The sequence below is a fragment of the Macaca nemestrina genome, chromosome X, assembly GCF_043159975.1.
Source record: "Macaca nemestrina isolate mMacNem1 chromosome X, mMacNem.hap1, whole genome shotgun sequence".
Lineage (NCBI taxonomy): Eukaryota > Metazoa > Chordata > Mammalia > Primates > Cercopithecidae > Macaca > Macaca nemestrina.
Window position 1 is genome coordinate 135,895,503 of NC_092145.1, and position 14,894 is coordinate 135,910,396.

The window sequence follows — 14,894 nt, forward strand, 5'->3', positions numbered from 1 at the left end:
TCTGACATTATTCTAGGCACTCAGGATACAGCAGTGATCAAAACAGAAAGTATTCCTGGCCTCATTTGAAATATATAATAAAAAACAGACATCATAAGCAAGAAATTATATAGTTTTAGGAGGTAACAAGTATATGGAAAATGGGAAAACAGAGCAGGGTGAGGGGTACAAGGAATATGAGGGGACTGCATCTTAAATAGGGCAATGGGGTATACCTCACTGAGAAGATGTCATATAAAGAAAATCTTGAAGGGGGTAAAAAGCTAAGCAAGTATTCAGATGAAGTGCTAATAACAACTCTACCACCTTAAAGATATGAGTAAGAAAAGAAGCAAGAGCAGTGGCCCCAACTTTGATCTGTAGTGGCAGAATCCTCTAGAGAACATTATGAAAAAGGTATGGATTCCTAACTTATCTGATGAGGCAACATGTCCATTTTATTTATAAGCTTTAAGAAAAATAAGATTTCAAGCACTGAGCAGTATCAGGTTTAGAAGAAGGTGCTTCACACAAAAATTGCAAAAACCTTCATACATGAAGCAAGCAGGTAGAATGAAAAGTACACACTGGCTTTAAGTCACCCAGGCCTGGGTTCAAATCTCAGTTGTTCCCCCTTACTAGTTACATGATCCAGAACAAGTTATGTTACCCCTATGAGACTGTCTATAAAATAAAACTGGAGTTGTCATGAGAGGTAACTAACACAGAAAGCACTAGTTCATTGCCTTCTTTTTTCCTTTTTTTAAATTACAAGATATCATCAAGCAATATTGCATTCTTATACAACCAACATCAATTCTCCTCCATTCATTCTTCCCATCTTCTTCCTAAATGATAACACTCAACGATTTCTGAACCCTGCAACCTTGCCCTAAGGGCTGTCACTTCAGGAATGACAAAGTGAAGGTAACATGTATGTGCTGTCTTTGTTCACTATTCCTAGATTCTAGCTGATGATTTTAAAAACTACCAGAGGCTTTTACGAATAATATGCTGAATTCAAAGGAAAAGATGTTTAGTGCCAAAGTTAAAATGTACTGAAGTTCCTATAACAAGATAACCAATTCCTATTTTAAAAAGTATAGTGTGTTCCCTGGTAGCTACCCCACATTAAAATAAATAAATAAATAAGATTTTGAAAATTATTATTACCCCAAGCTTTGGCATGTTGGATCGCTTCAGTCGACCTATCTTGGACCAGTGAGGAGCTTTGCACACATTAATTCTCTGCAGTAGAACTTCCAGTTCAAACCCATAAATATTATGACCCTAGTCAGAAAAAGAAGGCAGCTGATAATGTTATAACAAATGCAAATTAGAGGATTTATCTTCATACGCACAGAATTTCTTTGCCCTTTCTTTTTCTAGTCTCTAATTGAAGACATCATGCACTTACCTCCAATTGGGGGTCCTTTCTTCTTCAGGAATTTATTCATCAGCAGCATTCATTAGCCTTGACATTAATAAGGCTGCTAAGCAGATTGCTGGAATAAACTTTATTTCATCCTAATTGATGCAAGGCTCATATGATGTATTTTAATTTGCAACTCATGCCTCACAGTCTCGGAGGCAAATGCAAATTTAATGTCCCATACTTTTCATGTGATCGGTAAAAGCTAAATTCAAATAATTCCATTTTGCTTCCTTAAAAACATAGAACCTGCCTGTGTTGTATGACAGTTTATGCAAGACTTCTTCAAAAGCTCAGGAACTGCATTTAGCTTCTTTTTTAAAAATTAAGTTCAAACACTACTGATTTAGACTCATAAGTGATATACAACAAGATAAATATATAATACCACTAAATAGTTCAAATAAGAAACTTGTTAAAAATGAAGAAACTATATAGAGTAGAAACTATCTCAAAAATGCAACTAGATTTCATTTCCATAATTTCCAACATGTGAACATGATTCACTTGCCTATGTTTATCAAAACTTAGATCAAATTTAAAATAATTCACATCAATAAATATGCTTGTTATTAAACTTAATTAAAACTATATACCACTACTTAGAGTAGTCAAAATCACAGAAACAAAAAGTAGAATGGTGGTTGCCAGGGGCTGAGGGAATGGGAAGTTAATGAGTACAGTGTTTCAGTTTTACAAGATGAAAAGAGTTACAGAGGTGGATGGTGGTGATGGTTGCATAACATTATGAGTGTAGTTAATACCATTGAACTGTATACTATAAAATGGTCAACATAGTTAATTTTATGTTATGTGTATTTTACCACTAGATATTTACAGCAGTTTTGCTTATTAAATTAGAAGACCCAAAGGCCTGGAGGAGGTCTCACTTACAAATTATAATACCTAGAATTAGGGACCCAAAATTCATGTCAGAATTCCATCTTACATCTAGATTTCTCATGCATAGACTTGGCTCTAACACTGGAAGCCAGACCAGGTTTCCCAGGCTTCATGGCATCTCCTTGGGGTCCAAGACACTGTTGTTATTGGAGGCTGACTGAGGGCCTGGTGCTGAGACAGAATGTCACAGTACAACACTGTGGACAGAATCTTTTTGGAACTTTAAAGATAGGTCTTGAAATATCATAAGGGAAGTGGGTGCAGAGATATCGCTTCCAATCCACAGGAACTCAGGATGCTAGCCATACAGTAGCCAAATAAGGGTATCCAAGAGTAAAAATGAATGTAGGGAAGAATACGGCAAACACTTTTGTAAGACTTCAATGTACCCAAATTACCCATATCACATCCAAAATATAGGCATTTATAGCCTACATTCTGAAAAAAAACAAAAATAATGATTGATCCATTAACCTAGAAAAAAGACAAATGAAGGAATTCCATATTCTATAAACTAGAAAGGCCAGAGGATATATAAAGCAAAATGTTGCTTTACGACTCTCAGGTACTGGGGCAAAAAATAGCTCAATGAATTATTAGCTCAAGCTGTCTAGTGGGGACACACTGGATCGTCAAGAGAAAAATCAATTCCAAGCCCTGAGTTTTCAAAGGAATATGTCATAGAGATCCACTGAACTCATAAAATTAAAATACTTAGTTTTATGACTTGCACCAAACCAAGGGAATTAATAAACTCCTGTGACCACTATATAACTACTAAGTCAAGATTTTGGCGATAACTCCGTTTGGACAGATTTACTTACTTATGTGCTGGTCTCTAAGCATAAATAGCCAGACAATCCTTAACTTCAACACTAAGTCATGGGTTGCTTTTATACTAGAGAAAAAAAAAACTATCTTGCAGTGGGCTTGTTATTTTTTTCTCCTATTAGCAGCAATTCCCACCAGTCCACAGAATCATTTCACTCTGAAAAGATTGTTTGCTGCTCGAAAGCACCAATAAAGTCATACTGAAAAGAACTAAGAAATGAAGAGCTTCCCCACAACATGATCAAACATCTACTCACCACAATGATATCAGGATCAATTTTGTGAACTTTTGCAAGGAAAAAACCTAGCAGTGTTCTTTCTGTTGCAGCAACCTCAACCTTCACATTCTGTTAGATAAAAACACATCAGTCACTGACGACTCTTTACTGTCAGCAAGTACTGTACCTTGGCTTCTTGTTCAACTATGGTAAGATTTCTTAGGGTTAAAAGACACCATTCATTTCAAAATTAAACGTAGCAATGAAATTCCTGATTCTAGGTTTCATAGTAATAATTGCAAAGTCTCTGAGGAGCTCATTCTAGTAATAAGCATGTGAATAAAGCAAAAGTTTAAGCATTGAGCAACATAAAATACAGAAATGTCCCTCCACAGGGACATGCTTGTGCATCTGGACACATTCAGAGCATATGAATCAGAGTACCTATCAAAAACATACTTTCCTACATAATCCCTGGTAGACTTCACTGTTTATGTATTTACTGGGCAAAGAAATTCCAAGGATTGTATAAAATAATTCCAAATGGTAAGATAAGAACTGATAAATAAGAAACTAGACTAAAAACAAACATATTTAAGAATTATAAGTGACTGGGCGCAGTGGCTCACACCTGTAATCCCAGCACTTTGGGAGACCGAGACGGGTGGATCACCTGAGATCAGGAGTTCGAGACCAGCCTGACCAACATGGTGAAACCCTGTCTCTACTAAAAATACAAAATTAGCCGGGCGTGATGGCACATGCCTGTAATCCCAGCTACTTGGGAGGCTGAGGCAAGAGAATTGCTTGAAACTGGGAGGTGGAGGTTGCAGTGAGCGGAGATTGTGTCATTGCACTCCAGCCTGGGCAACAAGAGCAAAACTCTGTCTCAAAAAATAAAAATAAAAAGAATTATAAGTGTTTTAAGCATAAACAAAACCTATCTTCACACAAAAGGCTTCTATTTGGATTAGTGATTATAAATCAGGTATTCAAAAGATCCACTCATTAAAAATCTCTAAAAATGGAAGTTGATGGTTATATGTTTTCTACAACTAGGTCAGTTTAAAAATGTCAGTTTGGCTGGGCACGGTGGCTCACACCTGTAATTCCAGCATTTTGGGAGGCCGAGGCGGGTGAATCACTTGAGGTCAGGAGCTTGAGACTATCCTGGTCAATACGGTGAAACCCTGTGTCTACTAAAAATATAAAAATTAGCCAGGCATGGTGGCACGAGCCTGTAATCCCAGCTACTTAGGAGGCTGAGGCATGAGAATCCCTTGAACTAGGGAGTGGAGGCTGCAGTGAGCCAATATCACGCCACTGCACTCCAGCCTGGGCGACAAAGTGGGACTCTGTCTCAAAAAAAAAAAAAGTCGGTTTGACTGTAATGGAATTTTCCTAGGTCATTTTACTTGGTTGTGTAATTCACAGCACTTCACAAGTAATAGCCTAATCTAACAGTACCTCCCAACTACTGGACTTCTGAAGCCAATTAAATAAAATAAGTAGAACCCGACGAAGTTGCTTACTTTTGCAAAGTGAAGACATTAAAAAAAAAAAAAAAAAAACTTAAAAATGTATCAGTATCATTACTTCGTAAAAGAAACAACATACAATCCATAAAAGAAAATTATTTTGATTGAATACATTTACCTTTGTGAAAAATTCACTACATTATACTGCTTCCCACTCCTCCCCATTTTATTAAGAACCCATGAAAACTTCTTCATGGGGCACACTGGAATTTAGAGATCACTGATCCATTTTGGCCAGCCCTATGTCAACTTTGTCAATACATGGCTTAACATCCACAGTATTTCCAACTTCATTTGGCTTCCCTCAAGCTGGGGAGGGACTCTACCCAACACCTTCCCAAAACAGTAATCATATGATCATGCATTTTAGAGAAGAGTCTAATTAAGCTATTGGAGGGGGGTTTGAGCCTATCCAACCACCAATACAGCACAGAATCCCATTATTTTTAGGTAGTAAAACATTTAAACATTGTTAAATAATGCTTCTAGATGTATATGTCTAACACATTTTAATGGGTCGATGTCATAGTCCAATCTGGCAGGAATGAATCTAACAAAATGTAAAACAGCTTCTTTCTACTAGTCCATACCACCCCCCTTTTCTTTCTCTCTCCAAACAAATAGGTGCTTCATATAATGAACATTTTACCTTTTTCTCAATGACTTCTTTGAAAGCATATGGAAAAATACAGTCCTTTGGTTTAGACACAACTGTAAAAAGGAAAACAAAAAAGATTCCAACACCCATCTTAGTCTAATTTCAGGTAATCACACAGTACATGTTTCCAAACGAAACTGTCTTAAATATATTCCCCCCATCCCTAAAGAATTAGGAGGATCATCAAATACTTCGACTGGTCATACTGATGACCTCAAAAGAATAGTCAAGCACAGAACCCCAAGTCCCTGCAGTTGTTAAAACTGCTTTGATGAAACATTTGCTACCTATCCATTGAAGTCAGAATGGAAGATTTTAGCAGTCTTCCTCAAAGGAAATCCCACCACCACCAATGCCCCAAGCAGCATACAGTGGAGAAACTCAGTTCAACCTTCTCAAAAGGTAAAACTGACCAAAGCTTCCCCCATTACACACTATAAGTTCCTTACCATACACAACAGCTGTTCACATAGTGACGTACATAGAGGAAGTGAATAAATGCATGTTGAAATGAGCTCATGAAAAAAGAAAGAAATGAGCTCATGATTGCTCTCTTCTACATATTTTCCAGGCTATTCTCATCATTTTGTTCCATGTGTTCCACCCACTTAAGGGGTAAAATTTCACAACAATCATACCTCACACTCCCTTCTCTGCATGTTTTAGTCCTACTTTCCTAATACCCAAGAAAACCAGACAAGAGGCTAGCCAAGTTAATCTCTGCTTCTGGGCTGAAAAAGATCCCAGGAAATAAAATAGGTCAATGGCATTGATCCCTTTTTTAAAAAACAGCAAAATGCTTAGGTAACTGGCCAAGCTCTCAACATGGAATATATCATGGAATATAGTCTCCTCCTTGAGGACTGACTCATAAAACACACATGCAGACCTTCATGGAATTGTTTCATCCATTGAATTTTATGCATGGCACAACTCAACTCCAATTGATGTTACTATAACTCCTCCCAAATAGGTAAATATTTGTTCCTTGACATCTTGCCTCATCACACAGAAAACTTCGATCAAGTTTCTATGATAGGCTATTAGAATGACATCAGAAAATAGTTAAAGCCTAATTTTGACCCAGGAAAAAACTACTCAACCTCAGTAGAGCAACCATTGAAACAAACAAAAAAAAAAGATATCAAATAGACTCCAGACTTCTGCTCCTAGAAAAAAAAATGAACCAGCTGAATAGGAGGCAACCAACCCAATAAAACTTAGTTTCCACGGCAAAAACAAAAAACAAAACAAAATGCTCTTTAACAATATGCACTATTCTTGAAAACAATTTTTGAAAAACAAGTTACTGATGCAATCGCTGGGAAAAAAAAAATAAGGAAATTCAAATCAAGCTGTTAGTAAACCAGCTTTAAAAAAATACATACCACAGAAGTGTGACTGAAAGGGAGGCTTTGGGGCTGCTTTATCCAATGCAAAACTGTGATGGACCAAAGCTGCCACAGCAATAATCTGCAAAGAAAGGAGGAAAAAACCCACTTACCAGACTGCTACTATATATTCTGCATTCTCACCAAAATCACCAAGAATATTTAAAGATACACATTTAAATACATACGAAAACTTTGGCCAGGCGTGGTGGCTCATCCCCGTAATTCCAGCACTCTGAGAGGCTAATGCAGGTGGACCACTTGAGGTCAGGAGTTCGAGACCAGCCTGGCCAACATGGTAAAACTCCGTCTCTACTAAAAATACAAAACTTAGCTGGGCATGGTGGCGTGCACCCGTAATCCCAGCTACTCAGGAGACTGAGGCAGGAGAATCACTTGAACCCAAGAGGCAGAGGTTGCAGTGAACTGAGATCGTGCCACTGCACTCCAGCCTGGGTGACAGAGTGAGACTCTGTCTCAAAAGATAATAAATACTTTAAACTTTTTATTATGAAAATATGTAAACACATTAAAAAAGACAAAATAATAAAATAACTCCTATATAGCCATCATCCAGTTTCAATTATCAACTCATCTATAACCCTACCCACTTCCTTCCTTTCTCTAGATTATTTTGAAGCAAAACCCAAACCCATCATTTTATCTGGGAAGATTTCAGCATCAATCTCTAAAACTGGTTTCTCAATCGTGGAGCTATTGACATCTTGGGCCAAATAACTCTTTGTTGTGGGGGCTGTCCTGTACACTGTATGATGTCAGCAGCATCCCCAGCATCTCCCTACTAGTTGCCAGTATTACCATCCCCAGACGCCCTGAATTGTGATAACCAAAAATGTCTCCAGACATTGTCAAATGTCCCCTTAGAGGCAAAATCTCACCCAGTTGACAACCACCACCACTCTGAAAGATAAGAAGTTTGAAAAATATAATCACAATACAATTATTTCACCTAATACAATTACAAGAATAGTAATTTCTTAAAATCATCAATTATCCAGGCAGAATTTAAATTTTCATATTTTCCAATTATCTCAATTTTATTCACCACATAAGGACCATACTTTGTAATGGTTGATATGTAAAACTACAGATACAACCCTATCCCATCTGTCATTCCCCTGCAATTTATTTGTTAAAGACACCAGGCTGTTTGTCCTAGAGAGTGCCCCATAGAATGGATTCCACTGCTTGTGTCCCAACAGCATCATTTAACTTGTTTTTCTGTCTCCACACTGCCTATAAATTCATAGTTAGGTCTAAAAGCTTGATCAAAATCAGGTTCAATTTTGGAGCAAGAATACTTCAGAGGTGCTGATTACTTCTATCAAAAGGCACAGGCACATAATGTCTGCTCATCTCTACCTTAGAGACATAAGTACCCACTGGTGATCACTTCCTAGATCCATTATTTCACCGGCAATTACAAAGTGGTACTATTCCATTTATCTTTCATTTATTAGCTGAAACCTTCTATGAAGAGAAACTTCCCCTCATCAATTATTTGGTTGCTGAGGTATAGTATGCATTCAGAAAAGTCAAAAAACTTATTCATTCAATCCCTTTATCAGTTTTCAAAATGAGTTGGTTCCCTAGCTTCCTTCAGAAGTGATCAATGTGGTGTCATTGCAGACAATATCATTATGAACTCATGGATCTGATGTGTTGCGATCTGTTAAACTTATTCTTACCCTCACATTGTCCCATCTTTGTTCAGTAGAAGACTCTTCAAGTTGATTCCTGAGTCCTTTTGACATATCTTCAGTAGATTTTAATACTGTCCTTGCTTTCTGGTATAAGATGTTCCAGACATCCTGGACATTTCCTTCCCTGAATCAGCCACTACTCCAGAGAACCCAATTTCCTTTCATTAGAAAATGGGGCCGGGCACGGTGGCTCACGCCTGTAATCCCAGCACTTTGGGAGGCCAAGGTGGGTGGATCACTTAAGGTCAGGAGTTTGAGACCAGTCTGGCCAACATGGTGAAACTCCGTCTCTACTAAAAATACAAAAATTAGCTGGGCATGGTGGTGGTGTATGCCTGTAATTCCAGCTACTCGGGAGGCTGAGGCAGGAGAATCACTTGAACCCAGGAGACAGAGGTTGCAGTGAGTGGAGATCACATCACTGCACTCCACTCCAGCCTAGGAAGACAGCAAGACTCCGTCTCAGAAAAAAAAAAAAAAGAAAATGGAAACTGGAAACCTCAATCTGGACACTAGAGGTGGATACTTTTTTAAAATTTTAACTAACTACTAATTAAACTTCTCCCAAACACTTAACTATGGCCATCTAACATATTAACTATTATTAAAAGATCACGTCAGGTGCAGTGGCTCACACCTGTAATCCCAGCACTTTGGGAGGCCGGGGTGGGCAGATCACGTGAGTTCAGGGGTTCAAGACCAGCCTAGGCAACAAGGTGAAACTCCATCTCTACTAAAAATTAACCGGGTATAGTGGCCCACACCTGTAATCCCAGCTACTCGGGAGGCTGAGGCAGGAGAATCACTTGAACGTGGGAGGCAGAGGCCACAGTAAGCCGAGACTACGTCACTGCGCTCCAGCCTGGACAACAGAGTGAGACTCTGTCTCAAAAAAAAAAAAAAAAAATCAAATCACAAACTAAAAAAAAAAAATCAGTGAAAATACTGACAAAATGCTGTTAAAAAAGATCCCTATCAATGTCAAAAAGGGCTTAGGAAGTTAAAACATAACAACAAAAATAAATAAATAAAGCATCAGTCACGACTGCATGTAATATAGGTCCCAACCTCCTACTAGGACAACTGGCAATAAAAGAGAAAGAAGTAAGCATTTATCCTGTCTTTCCTGAATAAACCATTATGGCATAACCAAATAATACTGGCTAAAGAGAAAAATTTAATTTTATAGAAAAACTTAAAAGCCATAGACAGAATTATAAAAAACCACCATTTTACACCTCCTAATGAAATAACTAATTCAAGCAAAAATGACTAATAAATGAAGCCATTAGCTCAGTGGTTCTCAACTAGGGGTAATTTTATATACACATACACATCCCCTGGCGTTGGGACATCTGATGTGTTTGTAGGCATTTTTTGGTTGTCACAACTAGAGGGGAGGGATGCTACTGGCATCTAGAAGGTAAAGACCAGGGACACTGTCAAACATCCTACAATACCCAGCACAGTACTCCACAAAAGAATTATCCGGCCCAAAATACATGTAGTGTCAAGGTTAAAAAACCTTAGATGAAAAGCTGATGGAGAACTACAATAGTTCTCATTCATTCAGCCGCTAATCAGACACAGACTCGCTAATAGCAGGTTATTTTTTTCCATTGATCCCAGCCTTTGTCAACTAATAGCAGCTTAACCAGACATTGTGTCTTCTGATATGATGTAATATGAAGTATACTGCATCACCTATAAAGCATTTTGGCTAAAAAAGTTGAACCTGAATCTAATTTGATCCTTTAGAGCTCATTTATAGTGTGTGGAAATATGAAGGATAAGGCTGGATCGGCACACTTTTTCTTTCAAGAGCCAGACAGTAAATATTTTAGGCTTTGCAGGCCATATGGTCAGCGTTACTACTCAACTCTGCTGTCATAGTGCAAAAGCAGCTGTAGACATGGTGTCTTCCAATGAAACTTGACTTACACAAATAGGTAGCAGGCTGGATTTGGCTTACAGACAATTCATTGCCTGCCAACCTCTGGTATAGAGGAAAAGTGCAATGACACCACAACAAAGCAAATAAATAGAGAAAATGGGATATTCTACGAGACAACCAACAATGATTCTTTAATTTTTCAATGTTATTAAAAAAACTGGAGAGTGGGAGTGAGTTCTTCCTATTTAAAAGAAATTCAAGAGGCACAGAGATTAAACACCATCTGTGAATCTTGTGTGAATCCTGATTCAAACAAATCGAGTGTTAAAAGGCATCTTGAGAGACGGAGTCATCTAAGTATGGACTGAGTATTTTAGATTATACCAAGGAGTCACTGTTAATGTTATTAGGTGTGCTAAGGGTATTATATAAGAAATACCACATTTTGAGAGAAGCATACCAAAGTTCACAGGGAAAATGACACAATGTCTGAGACTAGCTTTAAAATACTTCAAGAAGACAAAAAAAGGAGAGAAATAAACAAGTGTGACAAAATCTTGCTAACTGCTGAATATGAGTGATTGTTATGGGGAGTTCATTTTATTATTCTGTCTGTGTCCATTTGAAGTTCTCCTAAGTAAAAAATTTAATAGACAAAAATAAGTTCAGCAATCTAAGTCTTTAAGAAAGAACTCCAACACTAGACAAATTCAATTCATTCTCTATAATAAGAGTTTAGTAGTGAATTAGTATTCTTTCCCCTCCAAAAAGAACAACTTTCTCTTAAAGCAAAGCTGTGCAAGTTCAGGCAAGTATCGCATCTAAGGCATGGGTACAAAATCTGTCCTATTTTTTAAACCTCATTTTGATGGTTCTTTGCATTCTGCATTGTCTTCATGCTGAAAGCCATCACGACAAGCGGTGGAGGACTGACATCCTTAATTACATTCACCAGGTCTGGTTTCAAAGCCATTGCCTCAACTTTACACCAACTGATTGGCTGATTCAAGAGCTCTGAAAAAGAATAGATACAACAGATCAATAGCTATTTACTGAAAAAGAAAAACTACTATAATTAAGACATCTGTCATTAACTGGCATATTCTTCAACTCTGCCTTCTAATAAGAATGACATATTATAACATCTAACTAAAAATAAGCCACATTACTGGGTTGTATGCAAATCCTCACGTGTGTGTACATATGTTCATTTTCCTGGGAAAGAGGTCTATAGCTTTCATCAGATTCTCCAAAGAATCCAGGACCCAAAATAGGTTTTAAAAAAACTGAAACACTGCCTTGGAGGAATCATGAAACATTTTTAAGACAAAGCAGACTATCATAGAAGCAATTACTGAAAAACATCAGGTAACAGGCCAAACATGCACTATCTATATTGAATAGCGATTCTCCTCCTTCAAAGGTCAGCAGTTCACTATGCAGAACAGCTGGGCCACATCAGACAGGTCAGAAGTACATATGAATAACAGCATAATGAGGGATGCACCCCAAACTAAGGCCTCCCTCAGACTAAACTGCCAGGCATTACAGAGATAAGGTGATTCCAAATGTACTCCCTATACTCACTCAAGGAAAACTGAAGAAACAAACAGAAAAGGAAGTAGACACATTAAAATAAATAGATCAATTTCCTAACTTCCCTTTTAAAAACCACATCTATCAGCAATCTATTCAGCATTCTGAGCATATTTTTTTCCTTACGTGGACTTTTTACTTCAAGCCAACAAGGTCCTTTGATCTTTCTGTTCATCAAGAACAGTTCCAGGCTAGATGTGTTGGTCCCAAATACATGAGAAAAAGTTTCTCCTTTCAAATCTTGAGGAAGCTGTGGTATTTCAGCCTGAAAAAGGCAAAAAAAAAAAAAAAATCTTTTTGTTTAAAACTATTACTTTGCATTTTCCAAAGTCTATATTTGAAATAAACAAAAGCCTCTCTATGAAGCACAGAAGAAACCCCTTTGATACATATGAAACGTAATTTGCCACAAATGAAATCCAAAACAATTCACAGTAGGAAACAAAACCAATTCACAATGACAAAATAATGCATCTTGATGACACCCATTAGAAGAAAAATAGGCCAAGAAGCTCCCCCAAAAGAGAATTTCTGTCCAGAGCTGTACATGCCTTACTGATAAAGAATAGCCAAGTAAGTACCACTCCATTAGAAGAATGAAAGCAATAGAGTGGAACTTATTGAAAATACTTTTCATCACCACTGTCAGAAATAGTTCTTAAGTTTTTCTTCTCTCGGAGGCAGAGGTAGGCGGATCACGAGGTCAGGAGATCGAGACCATCCTGGCTAACACAGTGAAACCCCGTCTCTACCAAAAATACAAAAAATTGGCCGGGCGTGGTGGCAGGTGCCTGTAGTCCCAGCTACTCGGGAGGCTGAGACAGGAGAATGGTGTGAACCCGGGAGGCAGAGCTTGCAGTGAGCCGAGATCGTGCCACTGCACTCCAGCCTGGGTGACAGAGTGAGATTCCGTCTCAAAAAAAAAAAAAAAGTTTTTCTTTTCCAACGTTGTGGGAACAAAACACTAGCACACAGGTAAAAAGAGGTTAGGGGCCGGGCGCGGCGGCTCAAGCCTGTAATCCCAGCACTTTGGGAGGCCGAGACGGGCGGATCACGAGGTCAGGAGATTGAAACTATCCTGGCTAACATGGTGAAACCCCGTCCCTACTAAAAAATACAAAAAACTAGCTGGGTGAGGTGGCGGGCGCCTGTAGTCCCAGCTACTCGGGAGGCTGAGGCAGGAGAATGGCGTAAACCCGGGAGGCGGAGCTTGCAGTGAGCTGAGATCCGGCCACTGCACTCCAGCCCGGGCGACAGAGCAAGACTCCGTCTGAAAAAAAAAAAAAAAAAAAAAAAGAGGTTAAGGTCCAGTTAATTAACATCCCATAGCAATGACCTTGCCTGTCACAGGACCAAGAGCAGCACTATAGCAATGCTACTGACACTCCTCTCTCACCTTTCCACTGCTCATAAGGGACACTTCAACAGACTAATGATGTCCAACTCCATCGTGTGGCATTCTTTCCACTTGACAAACACTCGTGCTGTTTCAACTTATTTATTTAAAGATGCATACTCGAAAGCAGAGAAAGGCAGTGTAACCTGTAGTCTATATACTTAATTTTATCCATTTCAATTATTCATTACTATAAATCCACCTCAATGAACTGTGAGCTTGAGAAGCCTTACCAATACTTGTAATTTAAAGTCAGTTGAAAGTTCAAAAACAGAAAAACGTCATTCTCAAGCAAAACCCAGTAATTTTCTTTGTTTGACTTACCGAGTATTTAACTTCCAAGTACTCAGATTTTTCTGGAACATCAGGTATCTCAAAAGCATAGTTCTTTTCCACTGGCTGGGTAAGTAGATATTTTAAAAAATCCTTAAGACAAAAACTTTTCACAAACTAACCAGTATTACACATACAATACATGCTCTTGTATTTAATCATCAAGAATTCTTATGGAACACCAAGGTAAATAAAGCCAAAAAGGTACCCTTTCCTCTTTCAATTGGAACTAAAACAACGAGTGTCAAAATGCTAAAAGGACTCATCTTGGACACTACAGAACTCAGAAATATTTGCATTCAAGAGGGGCAATAAAAGATTAAAATTTTTTACAATGTTAATGCATTAAATGATTTGCTACTATTTGATATTAAGCAACTCCATCTTGCTAGAATAATAATTAGCATTATAATTATAGTTTATATTTACTGAGTGTTGGCTATCTGGCAAGGACTGTTGTAATCATCTAATATGAATTAATGAATTTAACCCTTTCGGGAACTGTTGAAATAGGGCCCTATTTCTCAGATGAAGAAACAGGCACAAAGAAGTCATTCAGCTGGGCGCGGTGGTTCACGCCTGTAATCCCAGCACTTTGGGAGGCTGAGGCGGGCGGATCACTTGAGGTCAGGAATTCAAGACCAGCCTGGCCAACATGGTGAAACCCCATCTTTACTAAAAATACAAAAAAAAATTAGCCGAGCACTGTGGCATGTGCCTGTAATCCCAGCTACTCAGGAGGCTGAGGCAGGAGAATTGCTTAAACCAGGGAGGTGGAGGTTGCAGTGAGCCAAGATCGCACCACTGCACTCCAGCCTGGGCAACAGAGCAAGACTCCATCAAAAAAAAAAAAAAAAAAAAAAAAAAAGTCATTTGGCACTTGTCCAAGTTACACGCTATTAAACAGTAGGGCTAGGACTTAAAGCACAAGCAGTCTGGCCTCAGCACCTATGCTCTTCACCAGTATATCACAATTGCTTCTAGAATTATAAAGACTTGAC

The 14,894-nt window shown here is 38.3% G+C and overlaps 1 protein-coding gene across 1 annotated transcript in view; it reads right to left on the bottom strand.

Annotated features, from left to right (window-relative positions):
* The window catches only part of LOC105478245 (DNA polymerase alpha 1, catalytic subunit), a 308,053-nt gene that overhangs the window by 263,602 nt on the left and 29,557 nt on the right, over positions 1-14,894 (bottom strand). The window contains exons 13-19 of the mRNA XM_011735382.2: positions 13,885-13,959; positions 12,291-12,429; positions 11,428-11,582; positions 6,948-7,032; positions 5,551-5,612; positions 3,403-3,492; positions 1,153-1,269 (exon numbers count right to left, since the gene is read on the bottom strand). Coding sequence (XP_011733684.1) covers positions 1,153-1,269; positions 3,403-3,492; positions 5,551-5,612; positions 6,948-7,032; positions 11,428-11,582; positions 12,291-12,429; positions 13,885-13,959 — 723 coding nt within the window. The remainder of the gene's footprint in view (positions 1-1,152; positions 1,270-3,402; positions 3,493-5,550; positions 5,613-6,947; positions 7,033-11,427; positions 11,583-12,290; positions 12,430-13,884; positions 13,960-14,894) is intronic.